At 38.5% G+C, this 18,083-nt stretch overlaps 1 protein-coding gene across 7 annotated transcripts in view; it reads left to right on the plus strand.

Moving 5' to 3' along the window:
* LOC108696665 (myosin-10) overlaps positions 1 to 18,083 on the plus strand; it is a 114,552-nt gene that overhangs the window by 49,636 nt on the left and 46,833 nt on the right. For 4 of the 7 annotated variants that reach the window (XM_041569485.1, XM_041569487.1, XM_041569488.1 and 1 more), the window contains exons 3-9: positions 954 to 1,110; positions 1,511 to 1,538; positions 2,619 to 2,721; positions 14,474 to 14,494; positions 15,033 to 15,125; positions 17,232 to 17,295; positions 17,414 to 17,512. In XM_041569485.1, coding sequence (XP_041425419.1) covers positions 954 to 1,110; positions 1,511 to 1,538; positions 2,619 to 2,721; positions 14,474 to 14,494; positions 15,033 to 15,125; positions 17,232 to 17,295; positions 17,414 to 17,512 — 565 coding nt within the window. The remainder of the gene's footprint in view (positions 1 to 953; positions 1,111 to 1,510; positions 1,539 to 2,618; positions 2,722 to 14,473; positions 14,495 to 15,032; positions 15,126 to 17,231; positions 17,296 to 17,413; positions 17,513 to 18,083) is intronic. The other 3 variants (XM_041569486.1, XM_041569489.1, XM_018226224.2) reach the window with 1 other exon arrangement.

Genomic DNA, 18,083 nt, shown 5'->3' on the forward strand with positions numbered 1-18,083 from the left:
TGCCTATGTATCATACCTAAATCAAATGAAATTGTTTTTAAATTTTGACTGTATTTAACAAGTCAGAATATAACAGCACTTCTTAAGATTAAGCATAACATATATTCTTTCATATATGCTGTCCATCCACTAGGGTATGTTTTACATTTATACATGCACAAAGGTCTTTCTTACTAGAAGGCAATCAGCATGGTGTCTCCCACTCATATAAAGAAATGAAACTGTAGCAAAGGGGTGTGTTCCATCAGATGAACGTAAGTACAGATATGGAAGCCGTTATCCAGAAAGCTCCAAATTACAGAAAAGCTGTTTCCCATAGACTCCATATTATCCAAATAATCCAAATTTTTAAAAATGATTTCCTTATTCTCTGTTATAATAAAACAGTAGCTTGTACTTGATCCCAACTAAGATATAATTAATCCTTATTGGAAGCCAATCCGGCCTATTGGGTTTATTTAATGTTTACATGATTTTCTAGTAGGCTTAAGATATGGAGATCCAAATTACAGAAAGATCCATTATCCAGAAAGCCTCAGGTCCCAGTGCATTCTGTATAACAGGTCCCATACCTGTAGTGCTATAGTGTATGTGTTGATTCTGCCAGCAATGGTCTTATATGGTAGCAGTCAGCCCTAGTCTGTACATGCTCAGCTTGTAACACTGTCTGTCTGTCTGTCTGTCTCTCTCTTACATAATTATTATATTTAATAATAAAGGAAAATCTAAAATACAAATTGTCCAGTATTGCCACCAGGATAAGCAGCTTCCTTCAATAAATGCATCTGAAATCATCTACATTGTATGAGCAGGAAAAGGACTTTCAGGCCTCACAGAAGCTAACTGTCACCTTTGCTCTCCAGTATTACTTTCATTGTAGGATGATGGCCATGTCTGTGGTTTATTACCAGGCTTTAACAGTATCTCACTGTCTCTTCTCTTTCTTTTTGCAGACTTATTCCGGCCTCTTCTGTGTCGTGATTAACCCTTACAAGAATTTGCCCATTTACACGGAACAGATAGTGGAGATGTATCGAGGGAAAAAACGGCACGAGGTGCCCCCACACATATATGCGATTTCAGAGACAGCATACCGCAGCATGCAGCAAGGTAATACACCCGGACATAATTCACTCTCAAAGGGGAAGTTAACTTTTAGATGAACCTTAAATAAGCCACAGACGACCCTATTCCGAGCAACATTCCATTTGGTCTTTATTTCTTTTGCGTAAAAGTCCTCAACTGAAAATGTGTGAATATGTGGTTTTGGGGTCAGCAACTTTCTTTTCAGTACCTTCACTGTTTATTTCTCATGCTGTCTGGTTGCTAGGGTAATTATGCCCTAGCAACCAAATAGCAATTAAAATTCCACTATTGAGATTGTGACTAAAAGAGCACGGCACTTTAGTCTGAGTCACACCTGAATGAAAGTAATGTGCACCACTGTTAGCGTTTTCTTTATCGTGATTGTTATTGTTGTTCTTAAACTTTTGTTTTGTTATTTCTTTAGATCGGGAAGATCAGTCCATCCTTTGCACGTGAGTAAACAGAACACATATCGGAGTCATGAATTTCAGCTCTAATTTGCTTGTTGTAAAAAAAACAATTATTGGGTGCTTAATGTACATAGTAAACATATACCTGGAAAATACTAGGTACTTACTGTTTAGGGGGTAGATTTATTAAGAGTCGAACTGAAAATTAGAATTTTCAAATTTTTCCTCGCCACAAATCCAGGCCTGGTAATGCCCCATTTATGCAAATAAAATGCCATTTTTATAACAATTGAGAGAGCAGAGTTTGCTACTATTACTGGCACATTCTTTGGGCACTTACATCTACCTCCTTTTTATGGATGAGCATAATTTTTCGGCAAGTTTCACAGCGAAAATGACGCCCTAATGGGTGAAAAAAATTGTCAGGAGTAAAAATAATTTTGTCGCATTTCAGAGAGTTTTCGCCGTTTATCGGATTTTTAGGCGAAAAATTTGCCAAAGTTTACGCTAATTAAAGTCAATGGGCATCCGTTAGTCGTTGCCGGCATCTAAATTGACGCCGGGCTTGATTCCATCAGCGACATCAAAAAAACTTTTCGATGTGAATTTTGGAGCGAATTTGCAGAATTTTTTTTGACACCGGTGACGGAATCAAAGCGGCGTCAATTTATAAATTCGCCCATCGCTAATCACTAGTGGTTTGTATGTACACAATGGCTCAAGATGCTTGTGCCTTGATTAAATCCTAAACAAATATGAAGAGCTTCTACCTGTAGCAGGAACCTTTTTGATGGGTAGGGTAGTGGAAGGACCATCCGCCTGTGATCCAAGAAACATATAGTGCAACAAAATTTCTTTATTGGCCCCAAAACAAACTGTAGATACATACAAGGCAACGTTTCGGACCTCACTGGGCCCTTTCTCAAGCCTCTTGAAGCCTCATGGCTTGAGAAAGGGCTGAGTGGGGTCCAAAACTTTGCCTTGTATGTATCTACTTTTGATTTGGGGCCAATAAAGCAACTTTGATTAAACCCTAGGCAGAGAATAATGTTAGGTAGCCATACATGCAGAGGAGAGTCACAGCACTACGAATAAAACTTTTTTCCTCTGTTTTTAACCTAGTGGAGAATCAGGCGCCGGCAAGACAGAGAACACAAAGAAAGTCATCCAGTATTTGGCTCACGTTGCTTCCTCACATAAGGGGCGGAAGGAGAACACAGCTCCGGTAAGTATTAGTCCAGCTACAAAGATCTCTGTAGCAATATCATGCCCCAGAGTGCCTCACATCTCATAGAGATGCGCTCAGGAAGAAAAATAGTGGTTTTAAGCTGAAATAATGTAATCAAACTCTAGGGTGCCATTATATTTATTTTATTTAACCTGATGAATTGATAGCGCCGTTCACTTCCTACTTGCTGTGCTCTCAGGTTTATGTTCTTTGGCAGTGCAGAAAAATTTCAGTTACAGGAATCACTGCCAAAAACGACAGTACGTGATGTGAATACAGAGCCGAACACTATAACGTGAAAAATGCACGTAATAAGAGAATAATCTAATTTTGACACATGTAAACTGTTCTGTGCAAACTGTTCTGTTGAGAGCAACAGAAATTTACCTGCAATAAATCACATTGCAAACAACTGTAGGAACGTCGATGCATTAATCCCAGCTACCATGTCAGTTGTCTATAGGACATACTTTTGCATTTGCTCCTTTTCCTAAGGGCTATAACATGTGCAGTGTTTGCTATGCGATAATGACAACAGAGATTCCTAAAGTTTTTATTCATCAGTAATCAAAAGCCCTAAAGTTGGATTCATCAACCTGCTGGGTCTAACCTATTTCCTTAGAAGCCAATGTAGTCATTATAGGCACAACTGCATTGCTAATTTCTGTTTAATTTGTAAAGCATGTCAGTGCCCTGTTGAAAAGGAAATTTACTGGTTCTGTACATACATTATTGCAGGTGCTTGCAGTTTTGGAACCAAAGGTCTAATATAATAAAAAGTTCAGAGTGTGCTCCAATTCTGGTAACCCATAGCAACCAATCGAATGTTTGCTTTCAGGCAGTGGAACAATAATACTACCTGCTAGTAGGTTACTATGGGTTACCAAAATTGGAAGAATCTATGTACCTGTTTTTACATAAGGCTAGTGCCACAAAGAGCTGATTCTCAGTCTATGTATAAACTATTTCGGTTTTGGCCGAACCCCCGAATACTTTGTGAAAGATTCGGGCGAATACCGAACCAAACCCATATGCAAATTAGGGGTGGGAAGGGGAAAAAAATGTACTTCCATGTTTTGTGACAAAAAGTCACGCAATTTCCTTCCCCGCCCCTAATTTGCATATGCAAATTAGGATTTGGTTCGGCCGGGCAGAAGGAATCCTTCTGCCCGGCCGAATCTGGATCCTGCTGAAAAAGGCGAATCCTGGCCAAATCCCGAACCGAATCCTGGATTCGGTAGATCCCTAGTATGATCTGCTGGCCTCTGCCCGCTCCTGTGTCTGGACTCACAGCCACTTTGTTGCCCTTGGTAAATACACACAGGTGCATATCTATATATAGGCCTGTACCTAGGGCAGCAGCTTTGTGGGGGCGGTACTCGGGTGCCTAAATAACGAAAATAATTTTCAAAAGAAGCCCCTCCACCCACCACGGAACACTTAGAGGCCCATTTATCAAAATCCAAATTTATCTTATTATTTTCTGAAAAGTACTCCAACCAAATCCGAATGCGTTTTTTCCCCTTATTTATCAATACCTTTTCCCGGAAAAAAAATTTCTGCAGGGAAAAAAACCTCTAAAATTCGGATTGTAAAATTTTTTAGGATTTTCCACAAAAACCGAAATTTCCGGATTATTGCGCGAAACCCATCAAACAAGATATCTTTTGGACTTCTCCCATTGACTTATATGCAACCTTGGCAGTTCTGAGAAGCTGGATTTTCGGATTCTGACTTTTTTCATCCTTGGGAGGTTTTTTCCCACTAAAAATTCGGGTTTTATAGTAAAAAAAACCTGTTTTTTTTGTTTTTTTTTGGCATTTGGTCCTTAATAAATAACCCCTTTAGTGGAATATCATCACATCGTTATATTGGGGGCACTGTAAGGTCCGGTGACTTCGTAGCCCTGCATACACATGGAGTAGAGTTCGGCACAAAAATGCGTACTCACCTGTATCTGAGATGAAATCCGCTCCGTGTGTCTTTGCCCAGGTTGATGCAGCGCCTTTACATGCAGACAAAGTTGCGACACACTGGGCAGAGGCCACTGGATCGGTTGCTTCAGAGATTGGTTGATTCTTAAGGTGGCCATACATGGATAGATCCGCTCGTTTGGCGGAGGTGGGCAATATCGGGCAGATCCGATGGTGGGCCCTAGGGCCCAACGATCGGATCCTAGCATTCGGCAAACGGGCGGTCGGATCGCGGGACCGCATCAACGAAGAGATGCGGCCGCGATCCAACGGGATTTTTAAACCCATCCGATCGAGATCTGGCCGACTTTCGGACAGATCTCGATCGGGGAAGCCCATCGGGGGCCCCCATACACGGGCCAATAAGCTGCCGACACAGTCTGTCGGCAGCTTTTATCGGCCCGTGTATGGCCACCTTTAGAGTGGCACTACCTTAAAATTTCAGGCATTTTCTCACAGAAATATATAAGTCACAGCAGCAAAAGGGAATAAGGGATACTTAACATTCACAACGTTGTGCACCTAAAGTCACATAAAAGTGCAGAATTCTACAGTGCACTGTTAACATAAATGAACCAATACTGCTCTGCAGTGGAAGAACTTTCCTGGTACCCCAGCCTGAAATGTAAGCAGCACTGAAAAAAAACTGCCTTATAAACCAGGGGAATATAGTGATTACCATTTCATAGACAGGCAGGGTAAAACCCTATGGATCATCATAGTGTCACAGCCTCTAACCATGATACTTGTGTGATCTTTATGTTGGTCCCATATAAGGTACAACCTGCACAGAATCCACTTTCCTCTGGGACCAGTGCTCCTTCTCCAATTGTAGACTGCAAATTCGAACGATTTAAAAGGATTTCCGCCAAACATGAATACGTCTAATAGAGAATAAGAGTAAATCTTTGTTGAATGTTTGCATGTGTCACAGTAAGATCACAGAATTTGCATGAGAATAACTGAGATTATCATGGGGAACCTGCACGGTTTAACTTCATGGCCAAGCAGGGCCATAGTCAAACAAGCAGGAAATTCCCTCTGTTTCCTCTGTTCTCGGAGGGAGAAAATTAAATAAATCTGACTGTGGGAGAGCTGAAGGGTTGCCTCTCTCTGATCTGATTTATTGAAGAAGCGGCAGTGTATGTACAGAAGATATTTAAAAATTCTTATATGTTTTTGTACATAAGTTTTCTCCTCAAGGAGTCCCTTTGATGCTAGCGGCGCAGGGTCGATGACCTTTCAGCCTTTGTCTTAAAGGAGAACTAAAGCCTAACTAAAGAATTAGACTAAAGAAGTGTACCAGCCCAAGGCAACCACAGCCCTTTAGCAGTAAAGGTCTGTGTCTCCAAAGATGCCCCAGTAGCTCCTCATCTTCTTTTCTGCTGATTCACTGCACATGCTCTGTGCTGCTCTCACTTACTGAGCTTAGGAACAAACTCACAATATACAATACACATAGAATAGAAATGTCACAATATAAGGCTGATTAGTAATAAATACAGATACTTACTACATGGCAGCACAGAAACCAGTGCAACTAGCATTAGAATTTCATAATCATCCTTGTAGCATCATCTTATATTACAGGCCAACCTCATTTTCTGCTTGATAATTTGCAACGACCCCTAAGCTTAGCTTCTCAACAGCTGCTCAGAGCCCACTGAGCATGTGAGTGTCACAGACACTTTCCAAGATGGTGACCCCCTGTGACAAGTTTGAAGTCCTGGATCATTGCTGCTATTGACAAGCTGAAACTTTAGGCTGGTGCAATAAATTCAGTATATAAAATATGTAATTTTTAGCCATATTCATGTTTACAGTTTAGTTCTCCTTTAAAGCAGCCCTGGTACCACTATGTAGCTCTTCCGCTGGCAGTGACGTTGTTTAAAAGATCTTGGTTACTAACAGTCTCTGTTGATTATCTTGCACACTTTACTAATACCAGATGGAAACATTCAAATCTATAAAACACAAGGCAAGTTGTCTGCGCGTGCTCCTTGCATGTTACGTGCGATGCATGAGTTTGGCACACCCTCTCTCTCTTGCTCTATCTAGCTGTAGTGCATATGCAGAATGATTCCTGTACTATCATGTCTCCTTATAAGAGATCAGCACAGAAACCAAAGAAAAAAAAGTGCAAAGTGCAAAATATCTTGCGTGTAATTAACCAAGGCACACAGTCAATTGTTTCTGCATTGCTAAAATCAGACACAACTGGTGCGGGTGTTTTTATTGTGTTACAGTGCGAGTTGCATCATTTCTGGCATGCCAGTGCTCATGGAGCTGGAAATGACATTATTATGCCATTCATTATTTGCAAATCAGTTGCCTGTGTAGGCCCAGCAGGCATAGGGAGCCCTGAAAGTGACATTGTTTTGAGGCAGATGTTAATTCTAGGGCTCGTTTGTATCTATGAGCCTTGTGCTTTGCACATTGCACTTTATTCAGTAAAATGGCCATAATATTCAGTGTGGCATTGGATGCCAAAACGGACTCTGTTTTGCACTTTGCACCATGCATTATTATTAAATGAGTAATATATGTTGATGATAGTTTCATCACTCATTCCTCATAAGAAAGCAAATACCCAAAAATACAAATGCACAAAAGAACAAATCCTCCAGTTATTATACAAGTACAAGCACCTACCTGAAAGTCTATAAGCCAGTGGGTTGCCTTATTTCAATCAAAGACTTAGAAAACATATTGTTAACTTTATCCAAATCTATGCTCACAAATTAAAGGGAAGAATATATGCAGCTTCTGCTGTTTTATGTCCATATATTTATATACAATATTGATTGTCAGACCTTTATAGTTCAAGAGGTCCATTTATAAGCCATTCAGCTATTATGTTGGGGCAACAAATACTCCTCAAATCTCACCATAACTGGCCTTTAAACTAGGCTTTCGGGTGTATCTAGACCAGTGCTTGAATTGGGCCTAAAAAGGCGGAGGGATAGTAAGTGCGCCGTGCGCTGGAAATATATGCCCCACCCACCATTATAAACCACACCTACTGGTAATTAAGCCTCGCCCACTGACACTTTCTGTTTCCCCCCACTTTAAAGCAAAGCCATTTTACTATTTCCTTGTTTATTAACAGCAACCCAATCCAACAGCAACCAACAAGGTTACATTAACCTGGAAAATAGGTTTGTATAAATGTGACCTATTAATTGTTGGTGGTCTTGCAAGTAATGCTAGTAGTCACTGTAGAATATGAATAATGAGTATTAACCCTTGACATGCTTGTAACCATAGTAAAAACTGGTGATTAACCCCAGAAATGCCAATAATCACCTTAGAAAATGATGAATCACTAACACAAATGCCAGAAAACTGCAGTAAACGGATAGAAGCATTAACCCTAGACATGATATAAATATGGCAGTGATATGGGTAATATCAACGTCGATTTGCCATCATATTATTCCAAGACAGTAGTAAGTCCTGCCTCAAGAACACAGTAAACAGCAGTTGGCACTGATACCTCAAACATAATATACAGATAAGCACAATAATATTGTAAAAGGAGCTGCCACTGACATCCCAAGTTCATTATACTCAGAAAGCAGTGGATTCTTCTTCCACAAATACAGAGGCAGTAATAGGTAATAACTGGCACACCAAGTACATTATATATAATTAGAATACACACACACATTATACAGAGAATTATATGAAATTAGTTAGTAGGTACTGACACCCCAAGCATATTGCGCATAGTGAGAGACAGTGAGTACTGGCACCTATAGTATATTATACAGAGGCATACATTATCTTCATAAGATATACAGTCATATGAAAAAGTTTGGGAACCCCTCTCAGCCTGCATAATAATTTACTCCACTTTCAACAAAAAAAGATAACAGTGGTATGTATTTCATTTCCCAGGAACATCTGAGTACTGGGCGTTTTCTGAACAAAGATTTTTAGTGAAGCAGTATTCAGTTGTATGAATTAAATCAAATGTGAATAACTGGCTGTGCAAAAATATGTAATTTTGCTAATTTGAATGCATGTAACGGCTCAATACTGATAAATGGCAACACCAAATTGGTTGGATTACGGTAGCTCGTTAAGTCTTGAACTTCATAGGCAGGTGAGTCCATTCATGAGAAAAGGTATTTAAGGTGGCCAATTGCAATTTGTGTTTCTGTTTGACTCTCCTCTGAAGAGTGACAGCATGGGATCCTCAAAAGATCTGAAAACAAAGATTGTTCAGTATCATGGTTTAGGGGAAGGCTACAAAAAGCTATCTCAGAGGTTTAAACTATCAGTTTCAACTGTAAGGAATGTAATCAGGAAATGGAAGGCCACAGGCACAGTTGCTGTAAAACCCAGGTCTGGCAGACCAAGAAAAATACAGGAGCGGCATATGCAGAGGATTGTGAGAATGGTTACAGACAACCCAAAGATCACATCCAAAGACCTGCAAGAACATATTGTTGCAGATGGTGTATCTGTACATCGTTCTACAAATCAGCACAATTTGCACAAAGAACATCTATATGGCAGGATGATGAGAAAGAAGCTCTTTCTGCACTCACGCCACAAACAGAGTCGCTTGTTGTATGCAAAAGCTCATTTAGACAAGCCACGGTCATTTTGGAACAAAAAGTGATGAGATAAAAATTTAGTTATTTGGTCATAACAAAAAGCGATTTGCATGGCGGAAGAAGAACACCGCATTCCAAGAAAAACGCCTGCTACCTACTGTCAAATTTGGTGGAGGTCTCATCATGCTGTGGAGCTGTGTGGCTAGTTCAGGGACTGGGGCCCGTATTTAAACTCAAGGTTCGGATGAATTCAACCCAATATCAACAAATTCTTCAGGATAATATTCAATCATCAGTCACAAAGTTGAAGATACGCAAGGGTTGGATATTCCAACAAGACAATGACCCTAAACACACTTGGAAATCTACAAAGCCATTTATGCAGCGGGAGACTACTGTTTCCATAAGGCATGTTATATATTAAAAGGGAGTTGCTACTTTGAAAGCTCAGCCAATGATAAACAAAACTCCAAAGAATTAAGAGGGGTTCCCAAACTTTTTTTCATATGACTATCACATACATTATATACATCAGACCCAAGATCCAATAAACTATACAGTGGCTGCTCTCTAACCAGCAAGAGGAAGACCTGCACTGTGACTGCAACCATAAGGAAACACATTTAAAGGAACAGTAACACAAAAAGTGTTTTAAAGTTATGACAATATAATGTAGTGTGGCCCTGCACTGGTAAAACTGGTGTCTTTCCTTCAGAAACGCAACTATAGTTTATATAAACAAACTGATGTGTAGCAATGGGGGCAGCCATTCAAGCACAGGATGCACAGTAGATAACAGATAAGTACTACTATAGTTTGTATAAACAAGCTGCTGTGTAGCCATGGGGGCAGCCATTCAAGCACAGGATGCACAGTAGATAACAGATAAGTACTACTATAGTTTGTATAAACAAGCTGCTGTGTAGCCATGGGGGCAGACATTCAAGCACAGGATACACAGTAGATAACAGCTAAGTACAGGTATGGGTAATTTGGCACTTTCTGGATAAAGGGTTTTCGGATAACGGATCCCATACCTGTACTACTATAGTTTATATTAACAAGCTGTTGTGTAGCCATGGAAGTAGCCATTCAAGCACCGGATACACAGTGGATAACAGATAAGTACAGGTATGGGACGTAATTTGGAGCTTTCTGGATAATGGATCTCATACCTGTACAATTATAGTTTATATAAACAAGCTGTTGTGTAGCCATGGAGGCAGCCATTCAAGCACAGGATACACAGTAGATAACAGATAAGTACTACTATAGTTCATATAGATAATCTGCTGTGTAGTCATGTGGCAGCCATTGAAGCACAGGATACACAGTAGATAACAGATAAGTACTACTATAGTTTATATAAACAAGCTGCAGTGTAGCCATGGGGGCAGCCATTGAAGCACAGGATACACAGTAGATAACAGATAAGTACTTCTATAGTTTATATAAAAAAGCTGCTGTGTAGCCATGGGGGCAGCCATTAAAGCACTGGATACACAGAGAAAAGATAAGTTTGGAAGAATCCCATTGTATACTACAGAGCAGGTCTACTACAGGTCTGTCAGGACAATGCAGTCCAATCATTACAAAAGTAAGGTGCAGTCCCACAACATGCCCCTTTTGCACCACAAACAACACATTGTTGTGAAAACAAATTACCCATGGGAAAGGCCCACATAAATATATATATATATACATAATAAATATAACATTTGTATAAGAAACATAATACTAACCTTATTTGTTTTGTGTTCCCTGCATTTCTTTTCTTTCCCTTTTAATTTCCTTATACATCTTTGTCTTGCTTTCGTTTAATTCTTTTTTACCTGTTTTCCAGCATTTCTTTACTTCTCTTACATAGTCCTTACAGTTTTACATTGTGCTTTAGTTCTTCCTGTTCTTCAGCTGGCTCCTCTCTTTTCTTTGTTTCTCCCACATTCCCCTTTCTTTTCACAATCTGACTCCTGCCCCTTGAATCTTTTCGCCAGCTCTCCCAATTTGTTGTGCCCTGGTCTCTTCATATTTGTTCTGTGCCCTGAATGACCTGCCCTTGCCCCTGGTAGCATAAATCCTTTCCCAGTATAGCCAGCAATAATCTCCTGCTCGTGTTTTCTGTTAAACATCAGCTTGCAAACATTGCCAACAATGCGATCTGTGTTGTGACCCCTGGTTTAAACAGCAGCTGTTGACATAGTCAGCAACAAATAAAGACTTAACTTGCGGCCTTGACTCCCTAAAGTTACTGTAACTTCAAAGAACAGCAGTCTGGTTAGAGCGCACTTCTCCAAAGCATGAGCGCCTGAAGACTACAGTAAACTACAGGCGCCCGTGCAGTCCAATCCTCCTACATTCAAGCTCTGATCTAGACGCAAAAAACAGTCCAAGAGAATTTTAACAGCCTCCAGTTTGGGAACTACGGATATAAAAGTATGAGGCCACGGGTTATGGAAGAGCAATGTGATTGTAATGTCTCTTATACACAGAGTTTAGTGACTAATGTGACGCAAATTTCTCTAAGCAACAAAATTCAAGTGCTGACTTCACTAAGCACTATTTATAATATATATAAGTATTTCTATAGTTTATTTTGTATCTTATGAAGATATTGCATATTATAAATCACATTGGGTGTTCTTGGCCTCTGTATATAGAATGCCATACAACCCTATTGTTTTCAGTAGAGTTCTGTTATCTCTTAGTTGTCCATTCATACCAGTTTTGCCAAACCCAGATGCAGATGCATGCTACAACTCTCTCCAACCAGGCCAGCGTTTAAATGAAGCAAAATCTGTCTTTCCATTGCCTTTTGGGGCAGATTTAGCAAGGGTCGAATTTTGAGGGTTAAAAAACCTCAAATTCGGCCCTCGAAGTAAAATCCTTCAAATTCGAATATCAAATTCAAAGGATTTTAGCGCAAAAGGTTTGATCGAACGATCGAATAAAAATCATTAGATCAAACGATAGAATCATTCGAATCGAACGATTTTAATCGATCTAATGATTTTTATTCGATCATAAAAAGTGCCCAAAACCTATCTACAATGTCCCCATAGGCTAACATTCAATTCGGTAGCTTTTATTTGACGAAGTATTGAGTCGAAGGATTTTTTAAAGAGACAGTACTTCGATTATCGAATGGTCGACGATTTTTACTTTGAATCGTTCGAATCATTCGATTCGATCGAATTTGACCAATTCGATGGTCGAAGTATCCAAAAAAATTACTTCGAAATTCGAATATTTTTCAATTCCAACTATTCACTCGAGCTTAGTAAATCTGCCCCCAAGGGTAGCGGAGTACATTGTTTGGAAAAAGTTCAACTTTCCTTTAATTCTAAGTAATAAAGGGACGCTAATGACCATCCAACATGAATATATTTTGCAACATTTTCAGATGTTCATACTTATAGATTCACTATTACCTTTTAGTGCATTGTGCAAACTCAGTTTTATGTTTCATATGTTATTACAAGAAATAATAATAATACACAGATGAAACATGAAATCAGTCCTGGTCTATGCTTCAGAGACTCTACAGAAGAAAACTAGTTATATATCTATAGTGTTACAGGGATGGGACCTGTTATCCAGAATAATTAAACCCAATAGGCTGGTTTTGCTTCCAATAGGGATTAATTATATCTGAGTTCGGGTCAAGTACAAGCTACTGTTTTATTATTACAGAGGAAAGTTCAATAATTTTTTAAAATCTTAATTATTTGATTTTTAATAGATTCTATTGGAGGCGGCTTTTCTGTAACTTTCTGGATAACTGATCCCAGGCCTGTATTTTATTTTTGCCCTGTATATAGTAGGGATGCACCGAATCCAGGATTCGGTTCGGGATTTGGGCAGGATTCTGCATTTTTCAGCAGGATTCGGATTAGGCCTTATCCTTCTGCCCGGCCGAACCGAATCCTAATTTACATATGCAAAATAGGGACATGGAGGGAAATCGTGTGACTTTTTGTCACAAAAAAGGAAGTAAAAAATGTTTTCCCCTACCCACCCCTAATTTGTATATGCAAATTAGGATTCAGTTCGGTATTCGGCAAATCGTTCGTGAAGGATTCGGCCAAATCCAAAATAGTGGATTCGGTGCATCCTTAGTATATAGACAGCAGTATGTCTTTTGAATGAGCACTAGTTAAGGACAGTAGTAGATACAGGAGCTGGGTTCAATACAAATATGCATCCAAGCTTTGCTTGAGCTTAATATAGTGTATTAGTTGTACAATGGGCTCAAAATATGCCTTGTTTTTTGGCTTATGATCTAAAAACAGCCATTGAAGCACTGAGGCATTGCCTGGGCTGTTGAATTGGGCTGTTCACCTTAAAATTAACTTTTCATATAATGTAGACAGGTGTATGTATCCTGCACATGACTGGAACATAAATATATATCCCCTACTTCTGATATATGGATTAAAGGGTCAGTGACCCCAGCAACAAAGAATGTTCTGCTTCTGGTAGGAGAGAATCAATATAGAGAAAGGTTACAGGATCACTGGTAAAATCAGAGAGGCTTCTAATAAATGAAAGTCCATAGACTGCACTGATTTTAAATTAAATGCACTTAGTGGATCCCTTGTAGATGCATTTTCTGGAAGTCTTTATAATCTTTCAAATGATCTGGTAACCTTAAAATACATCGCCAAATGCGAAGTTTCTTTTTGCAATATCTGCAGTATTTGCAGAGTTGTTAAATTCTGTCTACAAGATGGCAAAAGTGAAATTCAAGCTGAACTTCCCTATGCCTTGATGCTATATATAAACACGGGCAATATCAGGTAATGTAGATGGCGTTACGCTTTCTGCATGCTCTTGCATTGGGCATACGCGTTGCATGTTTGTGCAACACTGCTGTGTATTTAGCGCTGCTGTAGACTAACCACTTTCTTAAAAAGAAGAGGGTAATTTCTGAATGTAGGTTGTAATAAATATGAGTGACTGTGGAGCATCCCTAATGAGTGAGTTCTCCATAAATATATCCAAATCCACCGTGTTCACCATTACGTGTTCCACACCTGTCCCCTTGTGCCGTGTCTTCACAATCCCACGTACCTGTTTGTTATTTGTTTTGGCTTTCACTGATCTCCTGCTGCCTTTTTATTTTGTTTTTCATCATTTACTCATTTTTGTTTTTCTCCCATTAACATTTATTTTGTGTATATTTTCATTTGCTGTGCTGTTGCCTGATCGCAGAGCTCCAGTAATTCGTTCTACGTGAGTAAAGTCTGGTTTCCATAGCCATTGCTTCTTTGTCTCTACAACTTTCTTTTTCACTCATTCTTTATTTCTTTCTGTTAAAACACTTCTGCGGTTTACTGAGAAAGAAGGGATGGTTTTTGACCTGTCGACGCACATTTGCTGTTCAAATACTAATAAAGTTAAAGATGATCTTAACTGAATGTCGAAACATCCCTAATCTTTCAATAATTGGCCTAAACTTGCATAAATGCAAATACTTTTAACTGACTATACTCAACTATTTTATCCTACTGTATGGTCTTTTTAACTGGATACACCCATTTGTATATCCTTTTCCAGCCCATGCTTTCACTTCTTGAGATGTGTAAATAGTAACAGGTTTCACCAGCCGTGGAAATTCTTTCTTCCATTGCTGGTAGTTTCTGATTCCCTTTCAGCTCTTGGGTTACAATGCTTCTTGGTGAAAGCTCTGCTAATGGTTATATACAACCTTCCCACCTCTGTGACACTTTCCCTGCTATACATTAACATATTATATGTTTCTTGTCAACAGGGAGAGCTAGAGCACCAACTCCTGCAGGCCAATCCTATATTGGAAGCTTTTGGCAATGCAAAGACCGTGAAAAATGACAACTCTTCTCGATTTGTAAGTTGAGTACATTCCCTCTGTCCTGTGTCTTTTAAAGTAATGACTGGAAAATACAGAAATCAGTGTGAATAAATGTGTCATAGGTATTTGTTGGGGATGGATAGGCAAAGTCACTACATCAAAAATACATTTTGGAAGTTGGGTGTAATTTTCCACTATATATATATATGTGTGTGTGTATATATATATATATATATATATATATATATATATATATATATATATATATATATATATATATATATATATATATATATATATATATATATAGTCAAACACAAGAGTCCTCTGCACTCAACCCATTATCAATATATTTAAGACAGCGACATTTTGTGCATACTGCTACTAAAAAATGCCTTACCCTTTAAACAAAACAGGGATTGTTTGTCCATATATTGCAATATATTTAAGCTGGCCAACTACGTCAAAGTCATCCCATATCTGGCCAGTCCTACGCTTAGTTTTCATCTGATTCATTAAGAATTCTATTGCTTCATTATACATTTTACAAAGGGACTAGGTTTTACCTGCAACTTACTAGCTGCTTTCAAAGTAAACCTCCATACTTGGCTGCCCTTTTATTAGACACCAGTGGGATCACCTGACTATAGCTGGGAAGGGTGGGAGCTACAACATGGAGCTGGTCACTGCTCCTGTATAAACTATAACAAACAAGGGAAAGTTGTGCTCACCACTATTTTTTAAAACCATTAGGCGGGGGTGCAATGAGGCTGTGACCACAAAATACATATAGTCAAACACAAGAGTCCTCTGCATATAAAGGCCCTAATGTGGGCCGAAACGTTGGACACATGAGTGATGTTAAAATAAAACTCTTTTGATTGAAAACTTCGGTGTGCTGGTCCACTTTGAACATTATATATATATATATATATATATATATATATATATATATATATATATATATATATATATATATATATATATATATATATAGTATATATAAGGACTCAGTGTCGCCCTCATGCTGCTAAACTTTTGGCCTATTTCATGGCCATTCCCTATTCTATGAGAACAAAGAGGCTAAATAGATGGAATGATTAATTATAGTATGTAAAGAAAACAAACTAGTAGAATAGAGGTTGATTAATGAAATGAAGAATATTAGTACTGAGAGTGGGCCCCTGGTCTAAGGTTTTGTGGTGGGCCCCTGGTGTCCCAGTCCGACACTGTACGGACTAAATGGTTGAGTTTTTGAACTTTCATTGATGTGAGATCCTGGCAGACCTTTCCTCAAGTGTCCTTACATACTTAACAAAGGGAAAGAGTATGGGTATCAAACTCTCCATAACCGATCATGTGATCACCAATAGCCACATTACATTGCGTAATCTATAATTACAGTTTAACAATACTGTATTTACTGAAAAGTCCTTGAAAGGATAGCGAGTACCTACAATTGCATAACGTTCAGTTTTGAGAGTACTTACAATTCATATTTTCTGTCCATTATAGCATAATGATTTAATGCAAGTATCCTTAAGTACCTTAAAAATAACAAAATGTATCCATTATAAAGACTATTATACAATCAATACATCTAGCTCTACGACAGCAAAGAAAGCCACATCATGGTAAAAAAATAACCTAGTAAAAGAATCAATAATTTAGATTCTTTTTTAACCCCATCCATAACATTGAAAATTTAATTCTTCAATTCTCATGATTTTCCTTAAAAGTAGTACAGGTATGGGACCTTTTATACAGAATGCTCAGTACCTGGGGTTTTCCGGATAACGGATCTTTCTGTAGTTTGGATCTGCATACCTTAAGTCGACTAGAAAATCATGTAAACATTAAATAAACCCAATAGGCTGGGCTTTAATTATATATATCTTAGATCATGTACAAGGTACTGTTTTATTACTACAGAGAAAAGGGAAATTTTTAAACATTTGGATTGTTTCATTATAATGAAGTCTATGGGAGACAGCCATTCCGTAATTCAAAGGTTTCTGAATAATAGGTTTCCGGATAAGGTATCCCATACCTGTACAGTTTTATAGTAATTGCAACTTACAAGCTTCTTTCTTACTCTTATTGGTTTTGAAAATCTTTTATAACAATTGATTTTTTTCTTAGGGGAAATTTATCCGCATCAATTTTGATGTTGCTGGTTACATCGTTGGAGCCAACATTGAGACTTGTATCCTTTCTCTATCAGGGTGACTATATTTCTCAACAACTGTCAATATTTGCCGATTGGTTTTGCTGTTTATGGCCATGGGCCCTGTTTTGTTTCCAGCCTTAATCATTTTGTTCAGATTTGTTGGAGAAGTCTCGTGCTATTCGGCAAGCTAAAGATGAAAGAACATTCCATATCTTTTACCAGCTTCTAGCAGGAGCAGGGGAGCATGTGAAAAGTAAGTACTGATCACTCATTTTCCATGTGTTTTAAAGGGAAATTTTCCCCACTGAAAAATATGGTTTGGATTGTTATGTAATGCTCTAAAGAGCATGTATAAAAATAGCCATATATCCTGTCACGATGGAGGGGAAACTAAATATTTTCCACCGACCATAGTTTTTGTTTCAGAAGCAGTTCCTATGTCTGAGCATTAGAGGCAATATTGTTGCCCATTTTGAGGCGAACAGTTATAGCTCTTCTCACCCTTTTAAATAAATTGAAATGGTATGAAAAATATGTATATAATTTTAACCTTGCTCATATTATTTTCAGCTGAGCATAACACTGGAAGCGAACTAAAGGGCATTTTTTTTTAGATATACAGAATTAGTGTACATTGCCATTGAAATTTACTTCTTCTAAAAATGCTTTAGGGACCTGCCAAGGTGCCCCCTTATTATTCCAGTTCTTCTTTCCGTATATAGCATTCTGTTTTCCCTATGGCTGTTTGAATTCCCTAGCTGGTTTTGTATAAACCATCAATCACCTTTGCTTTGTGCTCTGTAGCGCTCATGAGAGGTCTCATT

This window comes from Xenopus laevis, chromosome 7L, assembly GCF_017654675.1.
Source record: "Xenopus laevis strain J_2021 chromosome 7L, Xenopus_laevis_v10.1, whole genome shotgun sequence".
Lineage (NCBI taxonomy): Eukaryota > Metazoa > Chordata > Amphibia > Anura > Pipidae > Xenopus > Xenopus laevis.